The sequence below is a fragment of the Coregonus lavaretus genome, assembly GCF_964263955.1.
Source record: "Coregonus lavaretus genome assembly, chromosome: 21".
NCBI classification, from domain to species: Eukaryota; Metazoa; Chordata; class Actinopteri; order Salmoniformes; family Salmonidae; genus Coregonus; species Coregonus lavaretus.
This window is the reverse complement of record NC_140008.1, coordinates 13,403,614-13,429,834: the sequence shown is the minus strand read 5'-3', so window position 1 is coordinate 13,429,834 and position 26,221 is coordinate 13,403,614. Positions and strand designations below refer to the sequence as shown.

The 26,221-nt window shown below is 42.3% G+C and overlaps 1 protein-coding gene across 1 annotated transcript; it reads left to right on the top strand.

Moving 5' to 3' along the window:
* Window positions 1-18,508: 18,508 nt before the first annotated feature.
* On the top strand, window positions 18,509-21,134 carry LOC311149035 (uncharacterized protein). Its single transcript, XM_084186133.1, has 2 exons — window positions 18,509-18,585; window positions 18,861-21,134. Exon 2 carries the CDS (start codon window positions 18,864-18,866, stop codon window positions 20,097-20,099), a length of 1,236 nt encoding a protein of 411 aa, XP_084042259.1. The 5' UTR covers window positions 18,509-18,585; window positions 18,861-18,863; the 3' UTR covers window positions 20,100-21,134.
* The last annotated feature ends 5,087 nt before the right edge of the window (window positions 21,135-26,221 follow it).

Below are 26,221 nucleotides of genomic sequence, written 5' to 3'. Positions count from 1 at the left end.
TTCAATATGTTATGGAATCCTTATGATGGGTCAAACCATTGCTTCTGCCGCGGTAGATGTAGACATGTAGTTATTAATGTTATTTTTATAACAAACTAAATAGCAAACACAGGAGAATATCCTGCTAACTCTGGTCACTAAAAATAGCTTGTCAAAGAAATGGCCCATACATTTAAATTTCATTTTGGAGGCCATCACCATGGGTGACCACCACTGTCTGTTAGATCTTCAGACCGGTGCGGCATAACCCATCAGAGCTGCAGTAGGCCTATATGCAAATAGACCATTGCCATATGTGGATCTGTGCCATTTACTTTGAACTGGACTGTGTTTACAGCATGAGCGGTCGTGAGTAGATGCGCTTGTTGTGAGATCAAAGCGAGAGCTGCATGTAGCGACGTGTGCACATTTTGTTCATATCCTTTGCTAGTTAGTGAGTTATTAGCCCAGTTATAGATCATTTGTAGTCAGCAATAGGGGAGTGATTGCTTCCTACAAAAGCACAAAGAGTGTACATTTCTAGACATCTTTGAAAAGTGAGTCAGGTAAAGAGCTTTTTTTGTCTTAAAGGGGCAGTATTGTATTTTGAGACAGGCTTGAATAAGCTAAGTAGCCAATAGGCAGAGGGTAGCATAATTTGTCTAATTCTCTGTAATAATAGTATGGGGAATAATCATGCATTTTATTTTGTAAAGTGGTTTCTTGCATCAAACAACACAACATTTTCAGTCACCTCCTTGTCTGAATTTTCACAGCGTTCACATTTGCGCTCAGCAGACCTGAAATTTGCTCCGTGCCGAAAAAAATTAGAGGGAACATTGGTTATGACTGTGTCATAACGTGTTATGACGCTGGCTGTCAAGTAAAGTGTTACAGATCAATCTTTGAAGGCTCTGTACAGTGTGCTCCAAAAATGATTGAAGTGATTTCCTTGGTAAAATAAATTGAAGTCTGTGCTGCTGAAGCTTGGAGCTATAATCAGTGTTACTCAACAAACTAACTGTTTGCTCTTTGAAATTTAAATAAATGGAGAAATAGCTATTCACTGAACAAAAAGTTATTTCCATCATCCTTCTAGGATGATAATCTAATCCTGATGCGGAATGAAAATTAACGTAATTCGCTTTACGGGAAATTACTTGATTCCAGAGTTACCGTTTGGGTATAAACAGATTGATTGTGTGATAGGATGTTGGTTGTCCAGCGTTCACACAGCTTACTGTTATAACCACTACAATACACATTTTACTGATATATGTTATCATCAGTGGTCACAGCTGATGAGCCAAGTTACGTCCAAGACAAACAGTAAAAGCCCACTATACCCACATCAGGAGACAGTTATTTGAATGAAGATTTATTGCTGAATGGAAAGTCTTCTTTGGCAAGTCTGTGTGAATGTGTCATGTGAACTGGAGTGTTTATCACTCATGGGAATGTATGGGCCATCACCACATCTGATCATTTATCAGGAGAATACAGAGTACTAGTTTAATGTCCTCATTGGTCAACCCCCCACTCTGTCCCCATACCCTTCTCCTCTCCATGGGGACAGGAGGGGGACGGCCAGGCCTCTGATCCCACTCAGTCATCTGGGACCGGAACTCCTCCGCTCCAATGCTAAACACCCCAGTACACCATGTGTGTTTACATCCTTACCCCACTATCCCCAGGATACATATGCATACACATTATGCATGAACAACTGCTGATGTACACACATTACACACGCACACAACAGATGGATCTGGCCACACACGCATGCACGCACACACACACACACGCACACACACAGACAAACACACACACAGACACACACACACACATAGAGTATACACACATCTGCACAAGTTGGCTTGAGCCACCACTGAACGATTGGGCTGAAGGGTTCCTCACTCTGCAGTAGCTCTGAAGTGGAGCTTGACTAACAGTTTGTATCCCTGTGGCCAGCCAGCCAACCAGCCAACCAGCCAACCAGCCAACCAGCCAGCCAGCCAGCCAGCCAACCAGCCAGTCAACCAGCCAGCCAGTCAACCAGCCAGCCAGTCAGCCAGCCAGCCAGTCAACCAGCCAGCCAGCCCAGAGAAATAGATCTGTATGTTTCTGGTTGGATCTATAAGTTATGCTTTCACCCCAAACCCCCTGCTGCCGTACAGTCCCTCAACATTCCACACTGATGTCCCATCAAACCCACGTGGTTATGTGCATGAAAAATACATTATATTAAAAACCCTTCATCATTCTCTAACAGGGCTATGTGACCTCGCAGGGGACTGCTGCCTGTTTTTCTCATGTTGCGACCAATCAGATGGAGAGCTGGAGAGACCGCGACGTCTCGCTGAGAGGTGGAGAGGAAACCGAAATAGAAGCGTCAGCGGTTGGGGAGCATGTAAGTGACAACAGTAACAAGGGCCCTCCAACATGCGCCTTCAGACAATTAACATGCTCTCTCTCTGACCATTTACACTCACCTCTCTCACTGCAGTTGAATGTTTTTATCTTCCTGCCCAGGGGCTGGACTGATCTTGTTGCTCAGCGCACTACTTTTGTGATAAAAACTAAAAAAATATATATATACAGTACCAGTCAAAAGTTTGGACACACCTACTCATTCAACGGTTTTTCATTATTTTTACTATTTTCTACATTGTAGAATAATAGTGAAGACATCAAAACTATGAAATAACACATATGGAATCATGTAGTAACCAAAACAAAAAAGTGTTAAACAAATCAAAATATATTTTATATTTGAGATTCTTCAAATAGCCACCCTTTGCCTTGATGACAGCTTTGCACACTCTTGGCATTCTCTCAACCAGCTTCACGACATAGTCACCTGGAATGCATTTCAATTAACAGGTGTGCCTTCATAAAAGTTTGTGGAATTTCTTTCCTTCTTAATGAGTTTGAGCCAATCAGTTGTGTTGTGACAAGGTAGGGGGGTATACAGAAGATAGCCCTATTTGGTAAAAGACCAAGTCCATATTATGGCAAGAACAGCTCAAATAAGCAAAGAGAAACGACAGTCCATCATTACTTTAAGACACGAAGATCAGTCAATACAGAACATTTCAAGAACTTTGAAAGTTTCTTCAAGTGCAGTCGCAAAAACCATCAAGCGCTATGATAAAACTGGCTCTCATGAGGACCGCCACAGGAATGGAAGACCCAGAGTTACAGTGGGGGAAAAAAGTATTTAGTCAGCCACCAATTGTGCAAGTTCTCCCACTTAAAAAGATGAGAGAGGCCTGTAATTTTCATCATAGGTACACGTCAACTATGACAGACAAATTGAGAATATAAAATCAGAAAATCACATTGTAGGATTTTTAATGAATTTATTTGCAAATTATGGTGGAAAATAAGTATTTGGTCACCTACAAACAAGCAAGATTTCTGGCTCTCACAGACCTGTAACTTCTTCTTTAAGAGGCTCCTCTGTCCTCCACTCGTTACCTGTATTAATGGCACCTGTTTGAACTTGTTATCAGTATAAAAGACACCTGTCCACAACCTCAAACAGTCACACTCCAAACTCCACTATGGCCAAGACCAAAGAGCTGTCAAAGGACACCAGAAACAAAATTGTAGACCTGCACCAGGCTGGGAAGACTGAATCTGCAATGGGTAAGCAGCTTGGTTTGAAGAAATCAACTGTGGGAGCAATTATTAGGAAATGGAAGACATACAAGACCAGTGATAATCTCCCTCGATCTGGGGCTCCACGCAAGATCTCACCCCGTGGGGTCAAAATGATCACAAGAACGGTGAGCAAAAATCCCAGAACCACACGGGGGGACCTAGTGAATGACCTGCAGAGAGCTGGGACCAAAGTAACAAAGCCTACCATCAGTAACACACTACGCCGCCAGGGACTCAAATCCTGCAGTGCCAGACGTGTCCCCCTGCTTAAGCCAGTACATGTCCAGGCCCGTCTGAAGTTTGCTAGAGTGCATTTGGATGATCCAGAAGAGGATTGGGAGAATGTCATATGGCCAGATGAAACCAAAATAGAACTTTTTGGTAAAAACTCAACTCGTCGTGTTTGGAGGACAAAGAATGCTGAGTTGCATCCAAAGAACACCATACCTACTGTGAAGCATGGGGGTGGAAACATCATGCTTTGGGGCTGTTTTTCTGCAAAGGGACCAGTACGACTGATCCGTGTAAAGGAAAGAATGAATGGGGCCATGTATTGTGAGATTTTGAGTGAAAACCTCCTTCCATCAGCAAGGGCATTGAAGATGAAACGTGGCTGGGTCTTTCAGCATGACAATGATCCCAAACACACCGCCCGGGCAACGAAGGAGTGGCTTCGTAAGAAGCATTTCAAGGTCCTGGAGTGGCCTAGCCAGTCTCCAGATCTCAACCCCATAGAAAATCTTTGGAGGGAGTTGAAAGTCTGTGTTGCCCAGCGACAGCCCCAAAACATCACTGCTCTAGAGGAGATCTGCATGGAGGAATGGGCCAAAATACCAGCAACAGTGTGTGAAAACCTTGTGAAGACTTACAGAAAACGTTTGACCTGTGTCATTGCCAACAAAGGGTATATAACAAAGTATTGAGAAACTTTTGTTATTGACCAAATACTTATTTTCCACCATAATTTGCAATTAAATTCATTAAAAACCTACAATGTGATTTTCTGGATTTTACTTTCTCATTTTGTCTGTCATAGTTGACGTGTACCTATGATGAAAATTACAGGCCTCTCTCATCTTTTTAAGTGGGAGAACTTGCACAATTGGTGGCTGACTAAATAGTCAGGCGCAGGAGGGTCAATCACAGTATACAGAGTTTATTCCGTAATCCAGCGTAACCAGCATCCTGGTCCCTTTGCAGAAAAACAGCCCCAAAGCATGATGTTTCCACCCCCATGCTTCACAGTAGGTATGGTGTTCTTTGGATGCAACTCAGCATTCTTTGTCCTCCAAACACGACAAGTTGAGTTTTTACCAAAAAGTTCTATTTTGGTTTCATCTGACCATATGACATTCTCCCAATTCTCTTCTGGAACATCCAAATGTACTCTAGCAAACTTCAGACGGGCCTGGACATGTACTGGCTTAAGCAGGGGGACACGTCTGGCACTGCAGGATTTGAGTCCCTGGCGGCGTAGTGTGTTACTGATGGTAGGCTTTGTTACTTTGGTCCCAGCTCTCTGCAGGTCATTCACTAGGTCCCCCCGTGTGGTTCTGGGATTTTTGCTCACCGTTCTTGTGATCATTTTGACCCCACGGGGTGAGATCTTGCATGGAGCCCCAGATCGAGGGAGATTATCAGTGGTCTTGTATGTCTTCCATTTCCTAATAATTGCTCCCACAGTTGATTTCTTCAAACCAAGCTGCTTACCTATTGCAGATTCAGTCTTCCCAGCCTGGTGCAGGTCTACAATTTTGTTTCTGGTGTCCTTTGACAGCTCTTTGGTCTTGGCCATAGTGGAGTTTGGAGTGTGACTGTTTGAGGTTGTGGACAGGTGTCTTTTATACTGATAACAAGTTCAAACAGGTGCCATTAATACAGGTAACGAGTGGAGGACAGAGGAGCCTCTTAAAGAAGAAGTTACAGGTCTGTGAGAGCCAGAAATCTTGCTTGTTTGTAGGTGACCACATACTTATTTTCCACCATAATTTGCAAATAAATTCATAAAAAACATACAATGTGATTTTCTGGATTTTATATTCTCAATTTGTCTGTCATAGTTGACGTGTACCTATGATGAAAATTACAGGCCTCTCTCATCTTTTTAAGTGGGAGAACTTGCACAATTGGTGGCTGACTAAATACTTTTTTCCCCCACTGTATGTCTCAGCTGATAGTGCTAAATGCAGCAAGACTGTCTATGCTGTGGATGAATACACTCACTAACCCCCGTTTGTAGGGGAAACACTAAATAGATCTTGAGCATCTGTTAGACCTAGGGTCAACTTTCTCCTCTGCTTTACATATTGTATACCAATGACTACAAAAGCTCTTACGCTGGTAGACACCTGATAAGGTTTGTAGATGACACCGCACTGGTCAGTCTAGCTAGCTAACCAAACGAGGATGTTTAGAATGCCATGGCTGAATGCCTCTAGATTCAACACTAATTTCCCACAATGATTGTAGTCAAAACATAACTTCTATTCCATTTAGTTTTATGAAAAACTAGCAGTACTTTTAATCTTCTCGACCCAGGGCTGGTCACTCTACTCCAGGATGAGGGACAGTAGCACGGGCCACTCTCGGAGGACTTTGTAAAGTGGTTAGACGACTATCACTTAGTGCGCAACACAAAAAAGACCAACGAGATGCCATAGTGACTTTAGGAAAAATGTGACACCCTCCCCCTGACAGTTGTTAAGGGACAAGACATAGAGGTAGTGGAGGAGGATTAATGCCTGGGTGTTGGACTTGATCACAAGCTACAGTGGGGGAAATGGACAGAGCACATCTATGAGAAAGGACAGCAGATGCTCTACTGTTTAAGGAAGCTAGGCTCCCTTTAGTGTTGATCGTGTTTTACTCTTAATTGTTTTACAAGTCATTCATTGAAAGTGTTTTAACATTCTAGGTTATCTGCTGGTATGGAAATGCCAACAGTACGTTAGGATGTCCAGAGGAGATATGATGAGACTGTTCAGTATTCTCAGCAGTCTGTCACCAAGTTCACAGCCACTGTGAGTTTAAATGTATTAAAGGGACAATCTGTAGGTTATCTGTTGCAAATAGCAACCACAAAATTTTACTTATTACATTCACAGAAGCCCATGGGTTTGTCTCAAATGGCATCCTATTCCAATGGGGCTCTGGTCAAAAGTAGTGCACTACATAGGGAATAGGGTGCCTTTTAGGACGCAGACATGGCATGAAGTCCCAACTAGGCAGCACATGGGGCCCGGCCAGCAGAGCTCCCTGAGCTGAGCCAGCAACACAGGGACCAGGGACGGGGGACCGCAGAGAGGGACGGGGACGGGGGGGGCGTCTGTTAGTCTGTCACTCTGTCACCATGTCACCATCAGTAACACCTCCCCGGCCGCCCCTCTCCCCTGGCTTTGTTATGCTTTTAGGGCCATGGTGTTGGAGGGCGCGAGGCTGTCTGCTAATAAGGATTGTAGTTTAATGAGGGGGTTTAGGGACGGCCACCTCTGCCAGGGTAAACCTTCCTCAGGGGCGGTGGGGTGATGTATAGCATTGGTGTAACCTCAGATGGCTGTAGCCAAACAGAGCTCATGACTTAGTGCTCAGTGTAAAGAGTTAGTTACGACCGCGGTATCTCACCACCAGTTGTACACAAAAAGACACACACACTCACAGATCCGCAAACATGCGTGAACATACACATACACACATACACATAAACACATGCACGCGCACACACATGGAGGCACGCACACGCACACTCACACACACACACACAAGTGATGTACTGGATGATCTGTGTCAATAGGCTTAGATAGATAGACAAACACATTCACATATAACTCTAGATAAGGATTCATCAGTCAAAATTACAAGTCCAGTGAAATCCCCAAAGTAATCCTCTGAGTGATGGTCTCTCTATATGGGCTGTATAAAGTTAATTGTAGTCGTTGATTAATTTGACGTAGTCTACATAGAACACAGTGTATTTGTAAGGATGTTTATGTGATAGAAACCATATGAACTCCCCATAGCTAGACATACCCCTACCACCCATCTGAGTGGCGCCTGTCCTTGTCTCAGTTGGACGTGGCAAGATGCGTCTCTCCAGCATGCCACCTTATCACTACATGTTGTCATGGTGACAGCTTCCAGACCTAAACATTGCAACAGTGAGCCAAGAGTGCCAGATACTGATGTACTTTAAGGTCTGGACCGGAGTGTTCTGTTCTACCAGCCCAACTCAGTGACTGTCTGATTTATGTTTTCAGTTTCTCACCTATTCAAAAACAAAGACTTGATGCTGCTATATCAGCTTTTTTTGATCTATACAATTTGATACATTCCAAGATGGTGTATTTGTGACCTGCTCAGGTTTTTTTCTCTTGGTGTGCAGACAGTAGGGGAGAGTGGGGTAAGTTGAGCCACCCTTGTTTCTAGGAAACCATACACAAAATTAATAATTTCACAAAATATTTAGGAAGAGGTAATCATTTCATGGAGTCAGTGAAGGAAGAAACCACATGGAAAACGTCATAAGCAAGTTAGGTCCACAAAACTGATTTTCACCAAGTCAAATGAATTTATTGTGTTAGCGGTTTGATGATGCTTGTATTTAAACCCAAGTAGATAATTTTATGATTGTTCTATACATCAGTTGGGGTCTCTATAAGCTTCAATATGAGGTCCTAAACCTATCATGAAAGTGCATCATTGTAGCTGTGTGGGCTAATATAGTCAAAATGTTTGCCTTTGGGTAAGTTTAGCCAATGGCCATGGGGTAAGTTGAGCAAATGGTTGAGTCAATGGCAAGTTGAGCAAATTGAAGTGTTTTCTTCCAAGGCGTAATGCAAGGCATTATCGCTGGGAAATGAGGTAACAACATGTTAAAAAGTGTTAAAAAAGTACAAAGTGTTTGTTAGGCGTTGTGTTTGGTAAACAAAGATAGACATGGTTTTAAAAAGGTATTGGTAATATTTTATTCAGTACAGAAATTTGTAGGCGGCTTAACTTACCCTGTCCCTTGGCTCAACTTACCCCATACCCAGTGTAAATTGTGCCAAGAGACCACTTTTTGTGGACCAGTTATGTTTAACATGAATTCTGTTTACATGAATTTTGATTATTTCCAGGGACACACAACATCCTGAAATATACACTACCGGTCACAAGTTTTAGAACACCTACTCATTCAAGGATTTTTCTTAATTTTTACTATTTTCTACATTGTAGAATAATAGTGAAGACATCAAAACTATGAAATAACACATATGGAATCATATAGTAACCAAAAAAGTGTTAAACAAATCAAAATATATTTTATATTTGAGTCTTCAAATAGCCACCCTTTGCCTTGATGACAGCTTTGCACACACTTGGCATTCTCTCAACCATTTTAACCTGGAATGCTTTTCCAACAGTCTTGAAGGAGTTCCCACATATACTGAGCACTTGTTGGCTGCTTTTCCTTCACTCTGCGGTCCGACTCATCCCAAACCATCTCAATTTGGTTGAGGTCGGGGGATTGTGGAGGCCAGATCATCTGATGCAGTACTCCATCACTCTCCTTCTTGGTCAAATAGCCCTTACACAGCCTGGAGGTGTGTTGGGTCATTGTCCTGTTGAAAAACAAATGATAGTCCCACTAAGACCAAACCAGATGGGATAGCGTATCGTTGCAGAATGCTGTGGTAGCCATGCTGGTTAAGTGTGCCTTGAATTCTAAATCAATCACAGACAGTGTCACCTCAATGCTTTACGGTGGCAAATACACATGCAGAGATCATCCGTCCACTCACACCGCGTCTCACAAAGACACGGCGGTTGGAACCAAAAATCTCCAATTTGGACTCCAGACCAAAGGACACATTTCCACCGGTCTAATGTCCATTGCTCGTGTTTCTTGGCCCAAGCAAGTCCCTTCTTATTATTGGTGTCCTTTAGCAGTGGCGGATAAGTTCATTAGAGTTACCAGCCTCAGAATTTGCAGCCCAAATAAATGCTTCACAGAGTTCAAGTAACAGACACATCTCAACATCAACTGCTCATTACTTATGATTTATTATTTTCAATTTCCAGGAAGTTCTATGCATGTTAATTTGCTGGCCTTTGATGAACATTAATATTCATAATGATTACCAACAGAGGGTGAGGATAATATTGGATTTCAAGTGAAAACGTGACCGTCACTGCATAGTTCTTTGCATGTGCAGTATGGGTCATGTGCAGCAGGCCCTGAAAGCTGCACATATAGTGCATTCGGAAAGTATTCAGACCCCTTGACTTTTTCCACATTTTGTTACGTTACAGCCTTATTCTAAAATTGATTAAATAAATGTTTTTCCTCATCAATCTACACACAATACCCCATAATGACAAAGCAAAACTGTTTTTTATAAGTTTTTGAAAATGTATTAAAAATAGAAAACAGAAATAAATCAAATTGTTATTTATTTATTTATTTCACCTTTATTTAACCAGGTAAGCCAGTTGAGAACAAGTTCTCATTTACAACTGCGACCTGGCCAAGATAAAGCAAAGCAGTGCGGTAAAAACAACAACAACACAGAGTTACATATGGAATAAACAAAACGTACAGTCAATAACACAATAGAAAATCTATATACAGTGTGTGCAAATGTAGTAAGTTATGGAGGTAAGGCAATAAATAGGCCATAGTGCAAAATAATTACAATTATAATTTAGTATTAACACTGGACTGATAGATGTGCAGAAGATTATGTGCAAATAGAGAAACTGGGGTGCAAATTAGCAAAATAAATAACAATGTAAATAACAATATGGGGATGAGGTAGTTGGGTGGGCTAATTACAGATGGGCTGTGTACAGGTGCAGTGATCGGTAAGCTGCTCTGACAACTGATGCTTAAAGATAGTGAGGGAGATAAGTGTCTACAGCGTCAGAGATTTTTGCAGTTCCTTCCAGTCATTTGCAGCAGAGAACTGGAAGGAATGGCGACCAAAGGAGGTGTTGGCTTTGGGGGTGACGAGTGAGATACAGTGGGGAGAACAAGTATTTGACACACTGCCGATTTTGCAGGTTTTCCTACTTACAAAGCATGTAGAGGTCTGTAATTTTGATCATAGGTACACTTCAACTGTGTGAGACGGAATCTAAAACAAAAATCCAGAAAATCACATTGTATGATTTTTAAGTAATTCATTTGCATTTTATTGCATGACATATGTATTTGATCACCTACCAACCAGTAAGAATTCCGGCTCTCACAGACCTGTTAGTTTTTCTTTAAGAAGCCCTCCTGTTCTCCACTCATTATCTGTATTAACTGCACCTGTTTGAACTTGTTACCTGCATAAAAGACACCTGTCCACACACTCAATCAAACAGACTCCAACCTCTCCACAATGGCCAAGACCAGAGAGCTGTGTAAGGACATCAGGGATAAAATTGTAGACCTGCACAAGGCTGGGATGGGCTACAGGACAATAGGCAAGCAGCTTGGTGAGAAGGCAACAACTGTTGGCGGAATTATTAGAAAATGGAAGAAGTTCAAGATGAGGGTCAATCACCCTCAGTCTGGGGCTCCATGCAAGATCTCACCTCGTGGGGCATCAATTATCATGAGGAAGGTGAGAGATCAGCCCAGAACTACATGGCAGGACCTGGTCAATGACCTGAACAGAGCTGGGACCACAGTCTCAAAGAAAACCATTAGTAACACACTACGCCTTCATGGATTAAAATCCTGCAGCGCACGCAAGGTCCCCCTGCTCAAGCCAGCGCATGTCCAGGCCCGTCTGAAGTTTGCCAATGACAATCTGGATGATCCAGAGGAGGAATGGGAGAAGGTCATGTGGTCTGATGAGACAAAAATATAGCTTTTTGGTCTAAACTCCACTCGCCGTGTTTGGAGGAAGAAGAAGGATGAGTACAACCCCAAGAACACCATCCCAACCATGAAGCATGGAGGTGGAAACATCATTCTTTGGGGATGCTTTTCTGCAAAGGGGACAGGACGACTGCACCGTATTGAGGGGAGGATGGATGGGGCCATGTATCGCGAGATCTTGGCCAACAACCTCCTTCCCTCAGTTAGAGCATTGAAGATGGGTCGTGGCTGGGTCTTCCAGCATGACAACGACCCGAAACACACAGCCAGGGCAACTAAGGAGTGGCTCCATAAGAAGCATCTCAAGGTCCTGGAGTGGCCTAGCCAGTCTCCAGACCTGAACCTAATAGAAAATATTTGGAGGGAGCTGAAAGTCCGTATTGCCCAGTGACAGCCCCGAAAGCTGAAGGATCTGGAGAAGGTCTGTATGGAGGAGTGGGCCAAAATCCCTGCTGCAGTGTGTGCAAACCTGGTCAAGACCAACAGGAAACGTATGATCTCTGTAATTGCAAACAAAGGTTTCTGTACCAAATATTAAGTTCTGCTTTTCTGATGTATCAAATACTTATGTCATGCAATAAAATGCAAATTAATTACTTAAAAATCATACAATGTGATTTTCTGGATTTTTGTTTTAGATTCCGTCTCTCACAGTTGAAGTGTACCTATGATAAAAATTACAGACCTCTACATGCTTTGTAAGTAGGAAAACCTGCAAAATCGGCAGTGTATCAAATACTTGTTCTCCCCACTGTATATATAAATCTAATCAAATGTTATTTGCCACATGAACCGAATACAACAGGTGTAGACCTTACAGTGAAATGCTTACTTACAAGCCCTTATCCAACAATGCAGTTTTAAGACAAATAAGTGTTAAGTAAAAAATAAATAAGTAAAAAATAAAAATACAAAATAATGAAAGAGCAGCAGTAAAATATAATAACACTAGGAAGGCTATCTACAGGGGGTACCGGTAGAGAGGCAATGTGCGGGGACACAGGTTAGTGTTTCAATGCTGCAGACAAATACCTTATTTACATAAGTATTCAGACCCTTTGCTATGAGATTCGAAATTGAAGTCAGGTACATCCTGTTTCCATTGATCATCCTTGAGATGTTTCTACAACTTGATTGGAGTCCACCTGTGGTAAAGTCAATTGATTGGACATGATTTGGAAAGGCACACACCTGTCTATATAAGGTCCCATAATTGACAGTGCATGTCAGAGCAAAAACCAAGCCATGAGGTCGAAGGAATTGTCCGTAGAGCTCGAGACAGGATTGTGTCGAGGCACAGATCTGGGGAAGGGTAGCAAAACATTTCTGCAGCATTGAAGGTCCCCAAGAACACAGTGGCCTCCATCATTCTCAAATGGAAGAAGTTTGGAACCACCAAGACTCTTCCTAGAGCTGGCTGCCTGGCCAAACTGAGCAATCGGGGGAGAAGGGCCTTGGTCAGGGAGGTGACCAAGAACCTGATGGTCAGGTGACCAAGAACCCGAGATCCAGTTCCTCTGTGGAGATGGGAGAACCTTCCAGAAGGACAACCATATTTGCAGCACTCCACTAATCAGGCCTTTATGGTGGCAAGGCCAGACAGAAGCCACTCCTCAGTAAAAGGCACATGACAGCCTGCTTGGAGTTTGCCAAAAGGCACCTAAATGACTCTCAGACCATGAGCAACAAGATTCTCTGGTCTGATGAAACCAAGATTGAACTCTTTGGCCTGAATGCCAACCGTCACGTCTGGAGGAAACCTGGCACCATCCCTACAGTGAAGCATGGTGGTGGCAGCATCATGCTGTGGGGATGTTTTTCAGCGGCAAGGACTGGGAGACTAGGTAGGATCGAGGCAAAGATGAACGGAGCAAAGTACAGAGAGATCCTTGATGAAAACCTGCTCCAGAGCGCTCAGGACCTCAGACTTGGGAAAAGGTTCACCTTCCAACAGGACAACAACCCTAAGCACACAGCCAAGAGAACGCAGGAGTGGCTTCGGGACAAGGAATTTCCTTGAGTGGCCCAGCCAGAGCCCGGACTTAAACCAGATCGAACATCTCTGGAGAGACCTGAAAATAGCTGTGCAGCAACGCTCCTCATCCAACCTGACAGAGCTTGAGAGGATCTGCAGAGATGAATGGGAGATTTCCCCAAATACATGTGTGCCAAGCTTATAGCGTAATACCCAAGAAGACTCAAGGCTGTAATCGCTGCCAAAGGTGCTTCAACAAAGTACTGAGTAAAGGGTCTGAATACTTATGTAAATGTGATATTTCCGTTTTTTTATTTCTAATAGATGTGCTAACATTTCTAAAAACCTGTTTTTGCATTGTCATTATGGGGTATTGTGTGTAGATTGATGAGGGGAAAAAATGATTTAATCAATTTTAGAATAATGCTGTAACGTAACAAAATGTGGAAAAGGTCAAGGTGTCTGAATACTTTCCGAATGCACTGTGTGAGCTAAACAGAGAGAAATCAATTTCAAGGTGTCAATGAACATAGAAGTGTGTCTAGTGTAATCTGAATTCACCTCTTTGCTGAGAGGATTATGGTTTCCGGACAACGTACTGCATCTTCAATTATTTTCCAATCTACAGCCTACTTCTGATTCCATCTTACTGACAATGTTCTTGCCGAGCATCGCAAATAATATAAAATCAGAATTGAGAAAAACTGTCAGTCGAACACTTCACAACATCCAAAGTGTGCATGTGTCCTCCCATAATGTATCAAGCAGTGCCCAGCAAGAGTTCAACAAGACATAGAGACAAAATGGCTGGAATGTCAGGTTTCTTTAGCTAACTAACATTGTCAATGAAAAATGTTACCATTGAATTGCCTGGTTCTTTACCTGAGTCTTCTACAAGTACACTCTCTCAAAGTGCTTCTTCTGACTCCTTCATGCAAAGTACACCTTTTTAGATTTCATGGATTTCCAAAGGTTCTCTCTTGCATGCAGACTCGTAGATGAGTCAAATTATAAACTTCCCTCATAGTGTCATCAGGTTAGTCAGTGTAGTCATTTCAATTTACAGGCATCTTTTTTTTTATCCTCCATGGGAAACTGCCACCATGCCTCAAGCATGGAGATATTTTAATTATTATTAATTTCACTACATATCTCACCTTAATTACAGATGATCACTGCCAGTCATAAGATCTTATTTAGAACTGCCCAGTGTTAATTAGAAATAGCACAGCGAGGGGAGAGGAGAATTAGTGTGAATAACCATCATAGATGGTCATAGTAAATAAGAATGTGTTCTAAGACTTAGGGAAAGTATTGCATACTAACTCTGTTTACATTTACATTTTAGTCATTTAGCAGACGCTCTTATCCAGAGCGACTTCCAATTAGTGAGTGCATACATTTTTCATACTGGCCCTCCTTGGGGGTTTAGAAATCTGGTTCGCTTTCTGCTGATCTCTTCCATATGAATGTACTACAGTGATCCTACCAGTGACCCGGCCATCTGGAATCTCATTCTCACTACAATTAACAGCACAACAGGCATGAAACATATGCATGAAGCACTCAAACACACATACACATACATACACGTACATCTGCATGCACACATACACATGTGCACGCACACACACACACACACAGGAGGTTTGAGAGGGACGCAGTGACCAGGTGTGTGTTGCGTCAAGGAGTTAATCACCCTGTCCAGGTTAGTGAGGTGGTTCTCATTCATGACTTCAGCTTCCAGGAAACAGTCTCATCGTCATCATTCCTGCCTGTTGCATTAGTGATTTAGCACAGGACTCCGCTGAAACCCCTTGCATTAGTGATTTAGCACAGGACTCAGCTGAAACCCCTTGCATTAGTGATTTAGCACAGGACTCCGCTGAAACCCTTGCATTAGTGATTTAGCACAGGACTCAGCTGAAACCCCTTGCATTAGTGATTTAGCACAGGACTCAGCTGAAACCCCTTGCATTAGTGATTTAGCACAGGACTCCGCTGAAACCCCTTGCATTAGTGATTTAGCACAGGACTCAGCTGAAACCCCTTGCATTAGTGATTTAGCACAGGACTCAGCTGAAACCCCTTGCATTAGTGATTTAGCACAGGACTCAGCTGAAACCCCTTGCATTAGTGATTTAGCACAGGACTCAGCTGAAACCCCTTGCATTAGTGATTTAGCACAGGACTCAGCTGAAACCCTTTCCTGTACAAATCCACAGCCCTTTGTTGATGGGGATTTAGCTGGCAAGATGATGTGTTTAGAATATGTGGTGCTCACTACAGTGTATTTAATTGGGGAGAGAGAGAGCTATATTTTATGTTCATAATTTTGTAAAGTGATTATCCCACTGGCTATAGGGTGAACGCACCAATTGGTAAGTCGCTCTGGATAAGAGCGTCTGCTAAATGACGTAAATGTGCCCTTGAGCAAGGCACTTAACCCTAATTGCTCCTGTAAGTCGCTCTGGATAAGAGCGTCTGCTAAATGACTAAAATGTAATGTAAAATGTAAATAATTATCATACATCATCGTCATAATGATGTTTGACCTCCAACTGACTAATCAGTGTGGTCATCTTGAAGAATATCTCTACCCAAGGCTGATTCAGTCTTCTGTGTGACCAGGATAGCCATGTCCAGAGTGGGTTAGCTGTGAAAGGTCAAAGGTCATACAGTAATTGACCCTACACAACGGATGGTACATCAGGCGTGACAGTGATATCCCAGTGTTGGTCTCTCCTGGTCCTGTCCTCTTGCTCACATATCTGTCAAGATATATTTGTAGACTACAGTCAGTCACAGCAGTATTCTTGAGTTGAATTGAAAGTGTTAAGTCTTATACTAAGGCAAATACATGTACCAACATGTTGCAGTACCTGGTACAGCTGAGTTGAGCTGTGTGGAAATATGGGGTTTCATGGGCATACTTTAAAGCAGCAATATCTAACTTTTTGGGCGATCTGACCAAAAATTATTCATCTGTCATTCCAATTGAAAGCAAGTCTAAGAAGCGGTAGATCTGTTCCTTGTGCGCTATTTCTATACTTCCCGTTCTTTACTTTCGGTTTTGTACACAAGCTGAAAATACAATATTTTTGGTTATGGAAAATATATTTCAGGGTGGTTTTTTAAAGGGACAGGTGTTCTTATACCTCTGTTATATTATGAAAACGATTTAGCAATTCAGAAAGTAGTGAGCTATGGCTTTACATTTCTCAGCTGCTTGGTATTTAACTTCCTCAAAGCACATTTGCCATATCTAGTTGGTAGTGGAGTCAACAAAGCATATTGCATGTAACAAACAGTTATATGACCTACAGCATGGTCAAGCAAGTTAACGTTTCCAACCTTTTTAGACTACTAAACAACTATTGATTTAGAACACCGGAGAGTTACCGCAAGTCACCAAGGAAACAGGAGCTGCCTCCACTATTCCAGCACCATTTCAACTTCAACATTTCAACATCATCAAATCACCTATGCTTAGTCTAATATAATGTATACCTAAAAGATTCCAAAAACAATTTTGTCCAATCAACTTAAGCTAAATATAATGTGGCTGTCCATGTTACTGATGTGTGTTGTGTGTGTTGTGTGTTTTGTGTGTTGTGTATGTGTCTGTGTGTTGTGTGTGTGTTGTGTGTGTGTGTGTGTTTTGTGTGTGTGTGTGTGTGTGTGTGTGTGTGTGTGTAAGTAGAAAAAACACGTTGACTCACCCTACCTGTAGAGAAACGCCAATGCCATCCTCCTCTCTTTCATGTTGCCGAAACGGCCTATGTCTCTGTCATAAAGTACATGCTTTTAGTTTTGTTGTCCTAGGCTACCTGGCTAAAATGCTTGCTCGCTAGCCTAACTTCCTTTCATGTGCACTGATGAGCCTACCACATCTAGCTACATATTGAACTTCCATCCTCTCAGGCCAGGGTCACAATGTATGAATTTATGGTTGGATCAGCATCACCGTTATAATCATTGGCCAGTACGGATAATTAAATAAAACCACAAGTCCAAATCCCTATCTCCATCCATGGCTAATTTAGGAAAGGGACAATTTTTGCTAGCTAGCTACTGGAGGACGACAACACAACGAGATGCAACAATTCAAGTTTTTTCTGTCAATGATGTTTGGCTTTTGATGTGATGTGATTGGTCTGAAGCCAAATCCAAACTGGCTTCCCTTGAAACTGGTTTTTGGTGCATCAGGACCATTCACAGTTGAGCTCACTCAGTTTAGCTCAACGCTGATTGACTATTATACTTTTTTTAATATATCAAGGGAGGCCAAATGCTCGCTGGCTTCCCTTCCCTTGCATTCAATGCTACTGTTGGTAAAAAATATCATACTCTTTTTGACCAGACAGCATCAGATAGATGGGCTACACATACAGAGACAGAGGGGCGCTGTTTCACTTGCTTGGATGCTTTCTCCGGTGAGATACATTCAGCCTCTTGCGAATTGAAGGAAGATTCTGAAACACAGAGACGAAAGATAAATGATTGTATATGTTTTTTTCTTGGTAAATTTTTTGGGGAAGCCTGGGTTCCCTTGGCATCCATGAATACACGCCACTGGTTAACTGTTACGTATCATGACAATATCACAAACAGACCTGGTCACAATGATAATGTGCTGGTTCTGTATATTTTCTGTGCATAAATGCAAGAAGTCAGGAGTACCAAGGAGTGTCTTACTTGTCTTGTTTGTGCAAATAAATAAATAAAATGCTATAATAAATGCTTTGTTTTATTTGTCATTTCTTTAATAGTCTGTAAGTGCTTCATTGTTTTTGCACCATGATGTTCAGCTGATTGGAGCTGTGTGGTAATCTGTGTGGTAATATGGGGTTTCACAGGCATACTTTAAGGGGTGTGAAAGTGAAAGTACTACTCGGTGTCAGCATTGTATTTAAAGGGACAGGTGCTCTTATACCTCTGCTACAGTACAAAAAGGATTTAGCAAATCAGAAAGTGGCAAACTATCGCTTTAAATTTCTCAGGTGTTTGGTATATGTTGCTTCCTCTTAGGGGTTTTTAATTTAACTGCCTTACTTCTAAACACGACATTCTTCAGAGATATATTACCAACAGGTGACAATCTTCCTATCAGGTAGGCTGCAATGTTACATTTTCTTAATTTCTTAATTTTAGAGTTGTGGAGATTTTATTAATTTAAAGAAAATATCCTTTAGTATCCTGATTTGAAGTTGATCCATATCCTGATTGTTTTGGGTACTCCTCGCTGTACTGTAGTATATATTTCAGAACCACCATTAGAAAGCAGAGTGTCATTTCTTTAAATCCACTGTTTTGGGCACTTGAAAATGGTGCCATGTTTCTTCATCAACAACTTTTCCAGATGATTTATATCACTTTTTTTATTAGATAATGGAGGATGATGAGGAACAGCATCCGATTCCTCCTCTCTTGCCTACGTTGAGTGTCTCCCCTGCCCCTCCCAAACTGAGAGAGAGGGAGAGTTACCACGTCTTCATCAGCTACAGCAGCACTGACTGGCGCTGGGCCCACTCCCTGGTCAACAGTCTGGAATCCAATGGCCTGCAGGTCTGCTACCACGAAAGGGACTTTGTCCCCGGCCGCACCGTGCTGGAGAACATGTCCGACTGCATCCAGGAGAGCCAGAAGGTGCTGCTGGTCCTCAGTCCAGAGTTTGTGAGGAGCCGCTGGTGTCTCCTGGAGGCCAACATGTCCCTGTTCAGAGACTGTCTGGAGCGGAAGCCTGTGGTGCCTGTGCTGTTGGTGCCAGGAGTCCCCATCCCTCTGCACCTCTGTCACCTCACCTACCTGGATTCCAGGGACCCATACTTCCTCAGTAAGGTGCTCAAGGTGCTCTGCACCCCCAACCAGCAGCTCCAGGGCTCCACTGTGGTGCCCTTCCAGTCCCCCTCCATCTACAACGGGAAGGCCCTGCAGCCTCTATGTGCCGTCAATGAGGAGGGGCTCCAGAAATGGGAGGCTGGTCAGTTCAGTGAGATGGAAGTGCCGGACCAACTGCGTTTGGTCATAGAGGACCAGGAGAAGTACAGCAGGGCTATAAGGGTGGTCAACAGTGTCTCTCAGACCAAAGTGTGGCTGCGTCCTCTGTGGCTTAGAGCGCTGATCATGTTTTTTGGGGTTATAATGTTAATATGTCTCTCTGGTGTTATTTCTGTTTTCGCCGTTCTCGGTATTGGTGAGGATCAAGCTAACTTTGAAATGTATGTGTTTTTAGTGGCTCCATTGACGTTAATAATCCAACTAGGTTTTTGGAAGAAGGACGATGAAAGGTACATCACACGTGAGATGCAGAAAGCTGTTGGTCAGGCAAACCTACTCCTTTCAGACGAGAAGGTACTGATGGGTTGCCAGTCCAGAACCAAACTCTATACAGCCTATGTGTCTATTGACAGTTGTAGGCAAGAGTTTGGTGACACGTTCCATGAGCAGGCCTGTGCTGAAGAGATGTTCCAGAGAGCTGTGCTCTTCTTCTCATCAGGATACACCTGCTGTCTGGCCAAGAGACACTTCCCTTTTCCCCAACCCAGCTCCAATGGTCACCTAGAGGGAAGCGTGTGTTTCTGCCAGTATGTCTCCCAGCAGCTAAGCAGAGGGGAGTGGTCATAGGAGTGGGCAGCCATTTGAAATACCTAGGGTGTGGCAATGAATGCAAGCATCACCATTTTTTATTTATTCCTTAAACATTTCTAGCCCGTCTATTTATGGGTAACAGGGCTGATGTTTTATACTCGACCTATTCGATTTTCCACCACAAAACATCAGAAAATGGCAAACAATAGTAGAACCAGCTCACCTGCTTTTACACAATCATTTGACTATTAGATGTTCAATGTTTCTTTAAAAATATATATTTAAAAAGGAATAGTTTCACCATATTAAAACGAGAGTTCAGTTCATATAACATGGGTGACCTTAAAATGATGGACAGATGTAAATGAATCACTAATCACATTAAATAAATAATAGTCTTCAGAAACGACTGTCAAAGCAACAAAGTAACTAGGTCTTTATAATGATGGTGAAACTTCTTAGAAGTGACAGGGTTGATGGAGGGACATGCCAAAATGCTTCATTTTGACACTTTAGCAAGCCTTTATTCATATTACATATTACATATTTATTGAATTATCCATGTGGTCTAAATTAAAGGGCACTTCATTTAATGTAACAGGCTTTTAAAATTCAATATTGGTGCACAATTTCTACTTAATATGGACGCAAAAGGCACTCTTTTCGTGGAGCAACTCTTTTATCCTAACCCCATGTATGAGGACTCAAACCAATCCAGTCACAGAAGTACAGCCTATATTCACAAGTATTATGATGATTTTGTATGATGGTATTTTTTTGTATGATGTTGCCTCAATTGTGAATTGAATGGAAAAAATTATAAAATGTCTGCAAAAATAGTGGTCCTCCGTAGCTCAGTTGGTAGAGCATGGCGCTTGCAATGCCAGGAGTGGGTTCAATTCCAGGAACCACCCGTACATAAAATGTATGCAGGCTAGGAATACGGGGGTTGACTCATAACCCGCAGTCCCAGTGGTTATATCCGCCGGGCGGACGGGTTTAGGGTCATTAAATATTGTGTTGCTGAAGGATGAGTGGGTAGTGGGCGGGTTGAATAAAGAGAAATACCTTAAAAAATCTATAAATGTGTAATTCTTGTACAATTAATATACGCTACATTGAGGTTTTTCTTTCATTATTTTAGGCTATCTGGTATTAGTGCATAAACGTAAACTTTAGGACTTAACTGTACACAAGCCAAATAGCCTACACAGCCAATCACCAAATAATGCTTTTGGGAACTGGCAGATGTCAATCCACAGAGGCAAAAAGGACATTGTCAAAGTTTAATTCAATAAGACAAAAGCTGCAAAAGGAGAGTTGAAAATAAAGAGAAGGGAGGGCCAAAAAAGTAATGTTTGGAAAATATTTGGTTAAGTGGTAAAAGAGGATGATAGCAGTGCTGGCTATGTTATGTGTGATGATTGTGAGGCGCTATTCAAATTCGACAGTCACAAGACGGGACTTCAAATAGGCCTATGGCACATCAAGCCTACTGTTCAGATGGGTTAAATGGAAACTGAAATCTGGACACTGACTGTAGGTCTATAACCTCTCACTTAGCCTTAATAAGAACTCCTGCAGAATTAAGCATTTCTTGCAGTAAAATGAGGCTTGCAGTAAAAAGTAGGCAACATTTTGACTTGGGAACAGAAATTGAGAAATATGATTTCTTTTTTTCTGCATCTTGAGAGAATGCAATGCTCAGTTAGATACCGTCTGTAGAGGTGCTGTCTTCGTCATAAAAGCTGATAGTAGGCCTATTTCAACCATATAAAATATGCATCAAAGCCGAACTGAAATCTTATCAGAAACACGTTGGGACGTTTTCACAGCTTTCTTTTTCCTTACAACCCGTCAAACTGATGTCGTTTGGACATGTTGCACAGAAAATCTTTCCAGTTTTTTTTTGCGTTATTGTATTTTCCCTACTTACAAAGCATGTAGAGGTCTGTCATTTTTATCATAGGTACACTTCAACTGTGAGAGACGGAATCTAAAACAAAAATCCAGAAAATCACATTGTATGATTTTTAAGTAATTAATTTGCATTTTATTGCATGACATAAGTATTTGATACATCAGAAAAGCAGAACTTAATATTTGGTACAGAAACCTTTGTTTGCAATTACAGAGATCATACGTTTGCTGTAGGTCTTGACCAGGTTTGCACACACTGCAGCAGGGATTTTGGCCCACTCCTCCATACAGACCTTCTCCAGATCCTTCAGGTTTCGGGGCTGTCGCTGGGCAATACAGACTTTCAGCTCCCTCCAAAGATTTTCTATTGGGTTCAGGTCTGGAGACTGGCTAGGCCACTCCAGGACCTTGAGATGCTTCTTACGGAGCCACTCCTTAGTTGCCCTGGCTGTGTGTTTCGGGTCGTTGTCATGCTGGAAGACCCAGCCACAACCCATCTTCAATGCTCTTACTGAGGGAAGGAGGTTGTTAGCCAAGATCTCGCGATACATGGCCCCATCCATCCTCCCCTCAATACAGTGCAGTCGTCCTGTCCCCTTTGCAGAAAAGCATCCCCAAAGAATGATGTTTCCACCTCCATGATTCACGGTTGGGATGGTGTTCTTGGGGTTGTACTCATCCTTCTTCTTCCTCCAAACACGGCGAGTGGAGTTTAGACCAAAAAGCTCTATTTTTGTCTCATCAGACCACATGACTTTCTCCCATTCCTCCTCTGGATCATCCAGATGGTCATTGGCAAACTTCAGACGGGCCTGGACATGTGCTGGCTTGAGCAGGGGGACCTTGCGTGCGCTGCAGGATTTTAATCCATGACGGCGTAGTGTGTTACCAATGGTTTTCTTCGAGACTGTGGTCCCAGCTCTCTTCAGGTCATTGACCAGGTCCTGCCGTGTAGTTCTGGGCTGATCCCTCACCTTCCTCATGATCATTGATGCCCCACGAGGTGAGATCTTGCATGGAGCCCCAGACCGAGGGTGATTGACCGTCATCTTTAACTTCTTCCATTTTCTAATAATTGCGCCAACAGTTGTTGCCTTCTCACCAAGCTGCTTGCCTATTGTCCTGTAACCCATCCCAGCCTTGTGCAGGTCTACACTTTTATCCCTGATGTCCTTACACAGCTCTCTGGTCTTGGCCACTGTGGAGAGGTTGGAGTCTGTTTGATTGAGTGTGTGGACAGGTGTCTTTTAGAAAGGTTACGAGTTCAAACAGGTGCAGTTAATACAGGTCATGAGTGGAGAACAGGAGGGCTTCTTAAAGAAAAACGAACAGGTCTGTGAGAGCCGGAATTCTTACTGGTTGGTAGGTGATCAAATACTTATGTCATGCAATAAAATGCAAATTAATTACTTTAAAATTATACAATGTGATTTTTTGGATTTTGCTTTAGATTCCGTCTCTCACAGTTGAAGTGTACCTATGATATAAATGACAGACCTCTACATGCTTTGTAAGTAGGAAAACCTGCAAAATCGGCAGTGTATCAAATACTTTTTCTCCCCACTGTACCTCACTCGTCACCCCCAAAGCCAACACCTCCACAGAAGTGGCCACCGTGGATATTTTCTGTGTTTTGATCGTTTTTCCTGACAAGCCAGACACTTGCATTTTTTTCATTGTTACAGTGGGGGAAAAAAGTATTTAGTCAGCCACCAATTGTGCAAGTTCTCCCACTTAAAAAGATGAGAGAGGCCTGTAATTTTCATCATAGGTACACGTCAACTATGACAGCTAAAATGAGAAATAAAATCCTGAAAATCACATTGTAGGATTTGTTATGAATTTATTTGCAAATTATGGTGGAAAATAAGTATTTGGTCAATAACAAAAGTTTCTCAATACTTTGTTATATACCATTTGTAGGCAATGACACAGGTAAAACGTTTTCTGTAAGTCTTCACAAGGTTTTCACAAACTGTTGCTGAGCAGTGATGTTTTGGGGCTGTCGCTGGGCAACACAGACTTTCAACTCCCTCCAAAGATTTTCTATGGGGTTGAGATCTGGAGACTGGCTAGGCCACTCCAGGACCTTGAAATGCTTCTTACGAAGCCACTCCTTCGTTGCCCGGGCGGTGTGTTTGGGATCATTGTCATGCTGAAAGACCCAGCCACGTTTCATCTTCAATGCCCTTGCTGATGGAAGGAGGTTTTCACTCAAAATCTCACGATACATGGCCCCATTCATTCTTTCCTTTACACGGATCAGTCGTCCTGGTCCCTTTGCAGAAATACAGCCCCAAAGCATGATGTTTACACCCCCATGCTTCACAGTAGGTATGGTGTTCTTTGGATGCAATTCGGCATTCTTTGTCCTCCAAACACGACGAGTTGAGTTTTTACCATAAAGTTCTATTTTGGTTTCATCTGACCATATGACATTCTCCCAATCCTCTTCTGGAACATCCAAATGTACTCTAGCAAACTTCAGACGGGCCTGGACATGTACTGGCTTAAGCAGGGGGACACGTCTGGCACTGCAGGATTTGAGTCCCTGGCGGCGTAGTGTGTTACTGATGGTAGGCTTTGTTACTTTGGTCCCAGCTCTCTGCAGGTCATTCACTAGGTCCCCCCGTGTGGTTCTGGGATTTTTGCTCACCGTTCTTGTGATCATTTTGACCCCACGGGGTGAGATCTTGCGTGGAGCCCCAGATCGAGGGAGATTATCAGTGGTCTTGTATGTCTTCCATTTCCTAATAATTGCTCCCACAGTTGATTTCTTCAAACCAAGCTGCTTACCTATTGCAGATTCAGTCTTCCCATCCTGGTGCAGGTCTACAATTTTGTTTCTGGTGTCCTTTGACAGCTCTTTGGTCTTGGCCATAGTGGAGTTTGGAGTGTGACTGTTTGAGGTTGTGGACAGGTGTCTTTTATACTGATAACAAGTTCAAACAGGTGCCATTAATACAGGTAACGAGTGGAGGACAGAGGAGCCTCTTAAAGAAGAAGTTACAGGTCTGTGAGAGCCAGAAACTCGCTTGTTTGTAGGTGACCAAATACTTATTTTCCACCATAATTTGCAAATAAATTCATTAAAAATCCTACAATGTGATTTTCTGGAGAAAAAAATTCTCAATTTGTCTGACGTAGTTGACGTGTACCTATGATGAAAACTACAGGCCTCTCTCATCTTTTTAAGTGGGAGAACTTGCACAATTGGTGGCTGACTAAATACTTTTTTTCCCCACTGTATGTTTTGGTTGAGAACAGGGGTTTTAGTTTTTTGTAAGGAAATATAGGAAGTTAAGGTTAAAATCTTATGAGTCTCTATAAAAGAGAACGTTTAATAATTGTTAAAAAACTATGAGCCCCCTGGGAGGACGTTAAGGTTAAAACCTTGTATGAGTCTCTATAAAAGAGAACGTTTAATAATTGTTAAAAGACTATGAGCACCCAGGGAGGAGATTATGATTGTATTGAGATGACTTGTAATGGATAAGAAAATAACTATAAATCTGCAGATTAGGATAAGTGAAGTTAAGAAACTTCGAAGTAGGATTTGTGTTCTATGTTCTGTGTTGGTTTGTGAGTTTTGTTAAGTGTTACTGTTTGTCTGTGTTGGAAATAACGGAGGGACAGCTGGTCTGTCTGCTTTCTGTTGTTTAGCTTGGAGAGAGCTGCTTGGGAGAGCTCCTTTCGCTCTGAAATCGCACTGGTGAATGAGCTGCGCATGCGTGGGATTTTATGAGTTTAGAGTTACGTAGAGTAAATATGCCACTCCCCTGCCTGCACTGAGCTGCTGTGACAAGCAGAATTAGTACTACAGAGAGAGAAGAAAGGGGGAGACTTACACACGAATAAAGTATTCTGTTTGTTAAATCGGCTGTTGCTTAACTATGAAACTATTTGATTGAGATCTATTGAATTTATAAATGAGAGATATGTTGACAGATTAAAAATAAAAATAATTAAATAAATAAAATAAAATGTTATTGGGCTATTTATAATATTCCTGAGTTAAGCTGTTTGCTTATTTCTTACCGCGAATGTGAACATAGGTATGTCTAAAAGGGTATTGTATGGTTGAAATAACCCAGTGAGTGCATAAAATACTAAATTCTTGTCTGTTCCTGTTGTTCTCCTGTCATGTGAGAGATGAGAAGGAGGAGACAGAGAGAGAGAGGAGGTGCTGACCAATGCGTCACGCGACAGTGTGTGCTTCCCCGGATCCAGTCCAATCA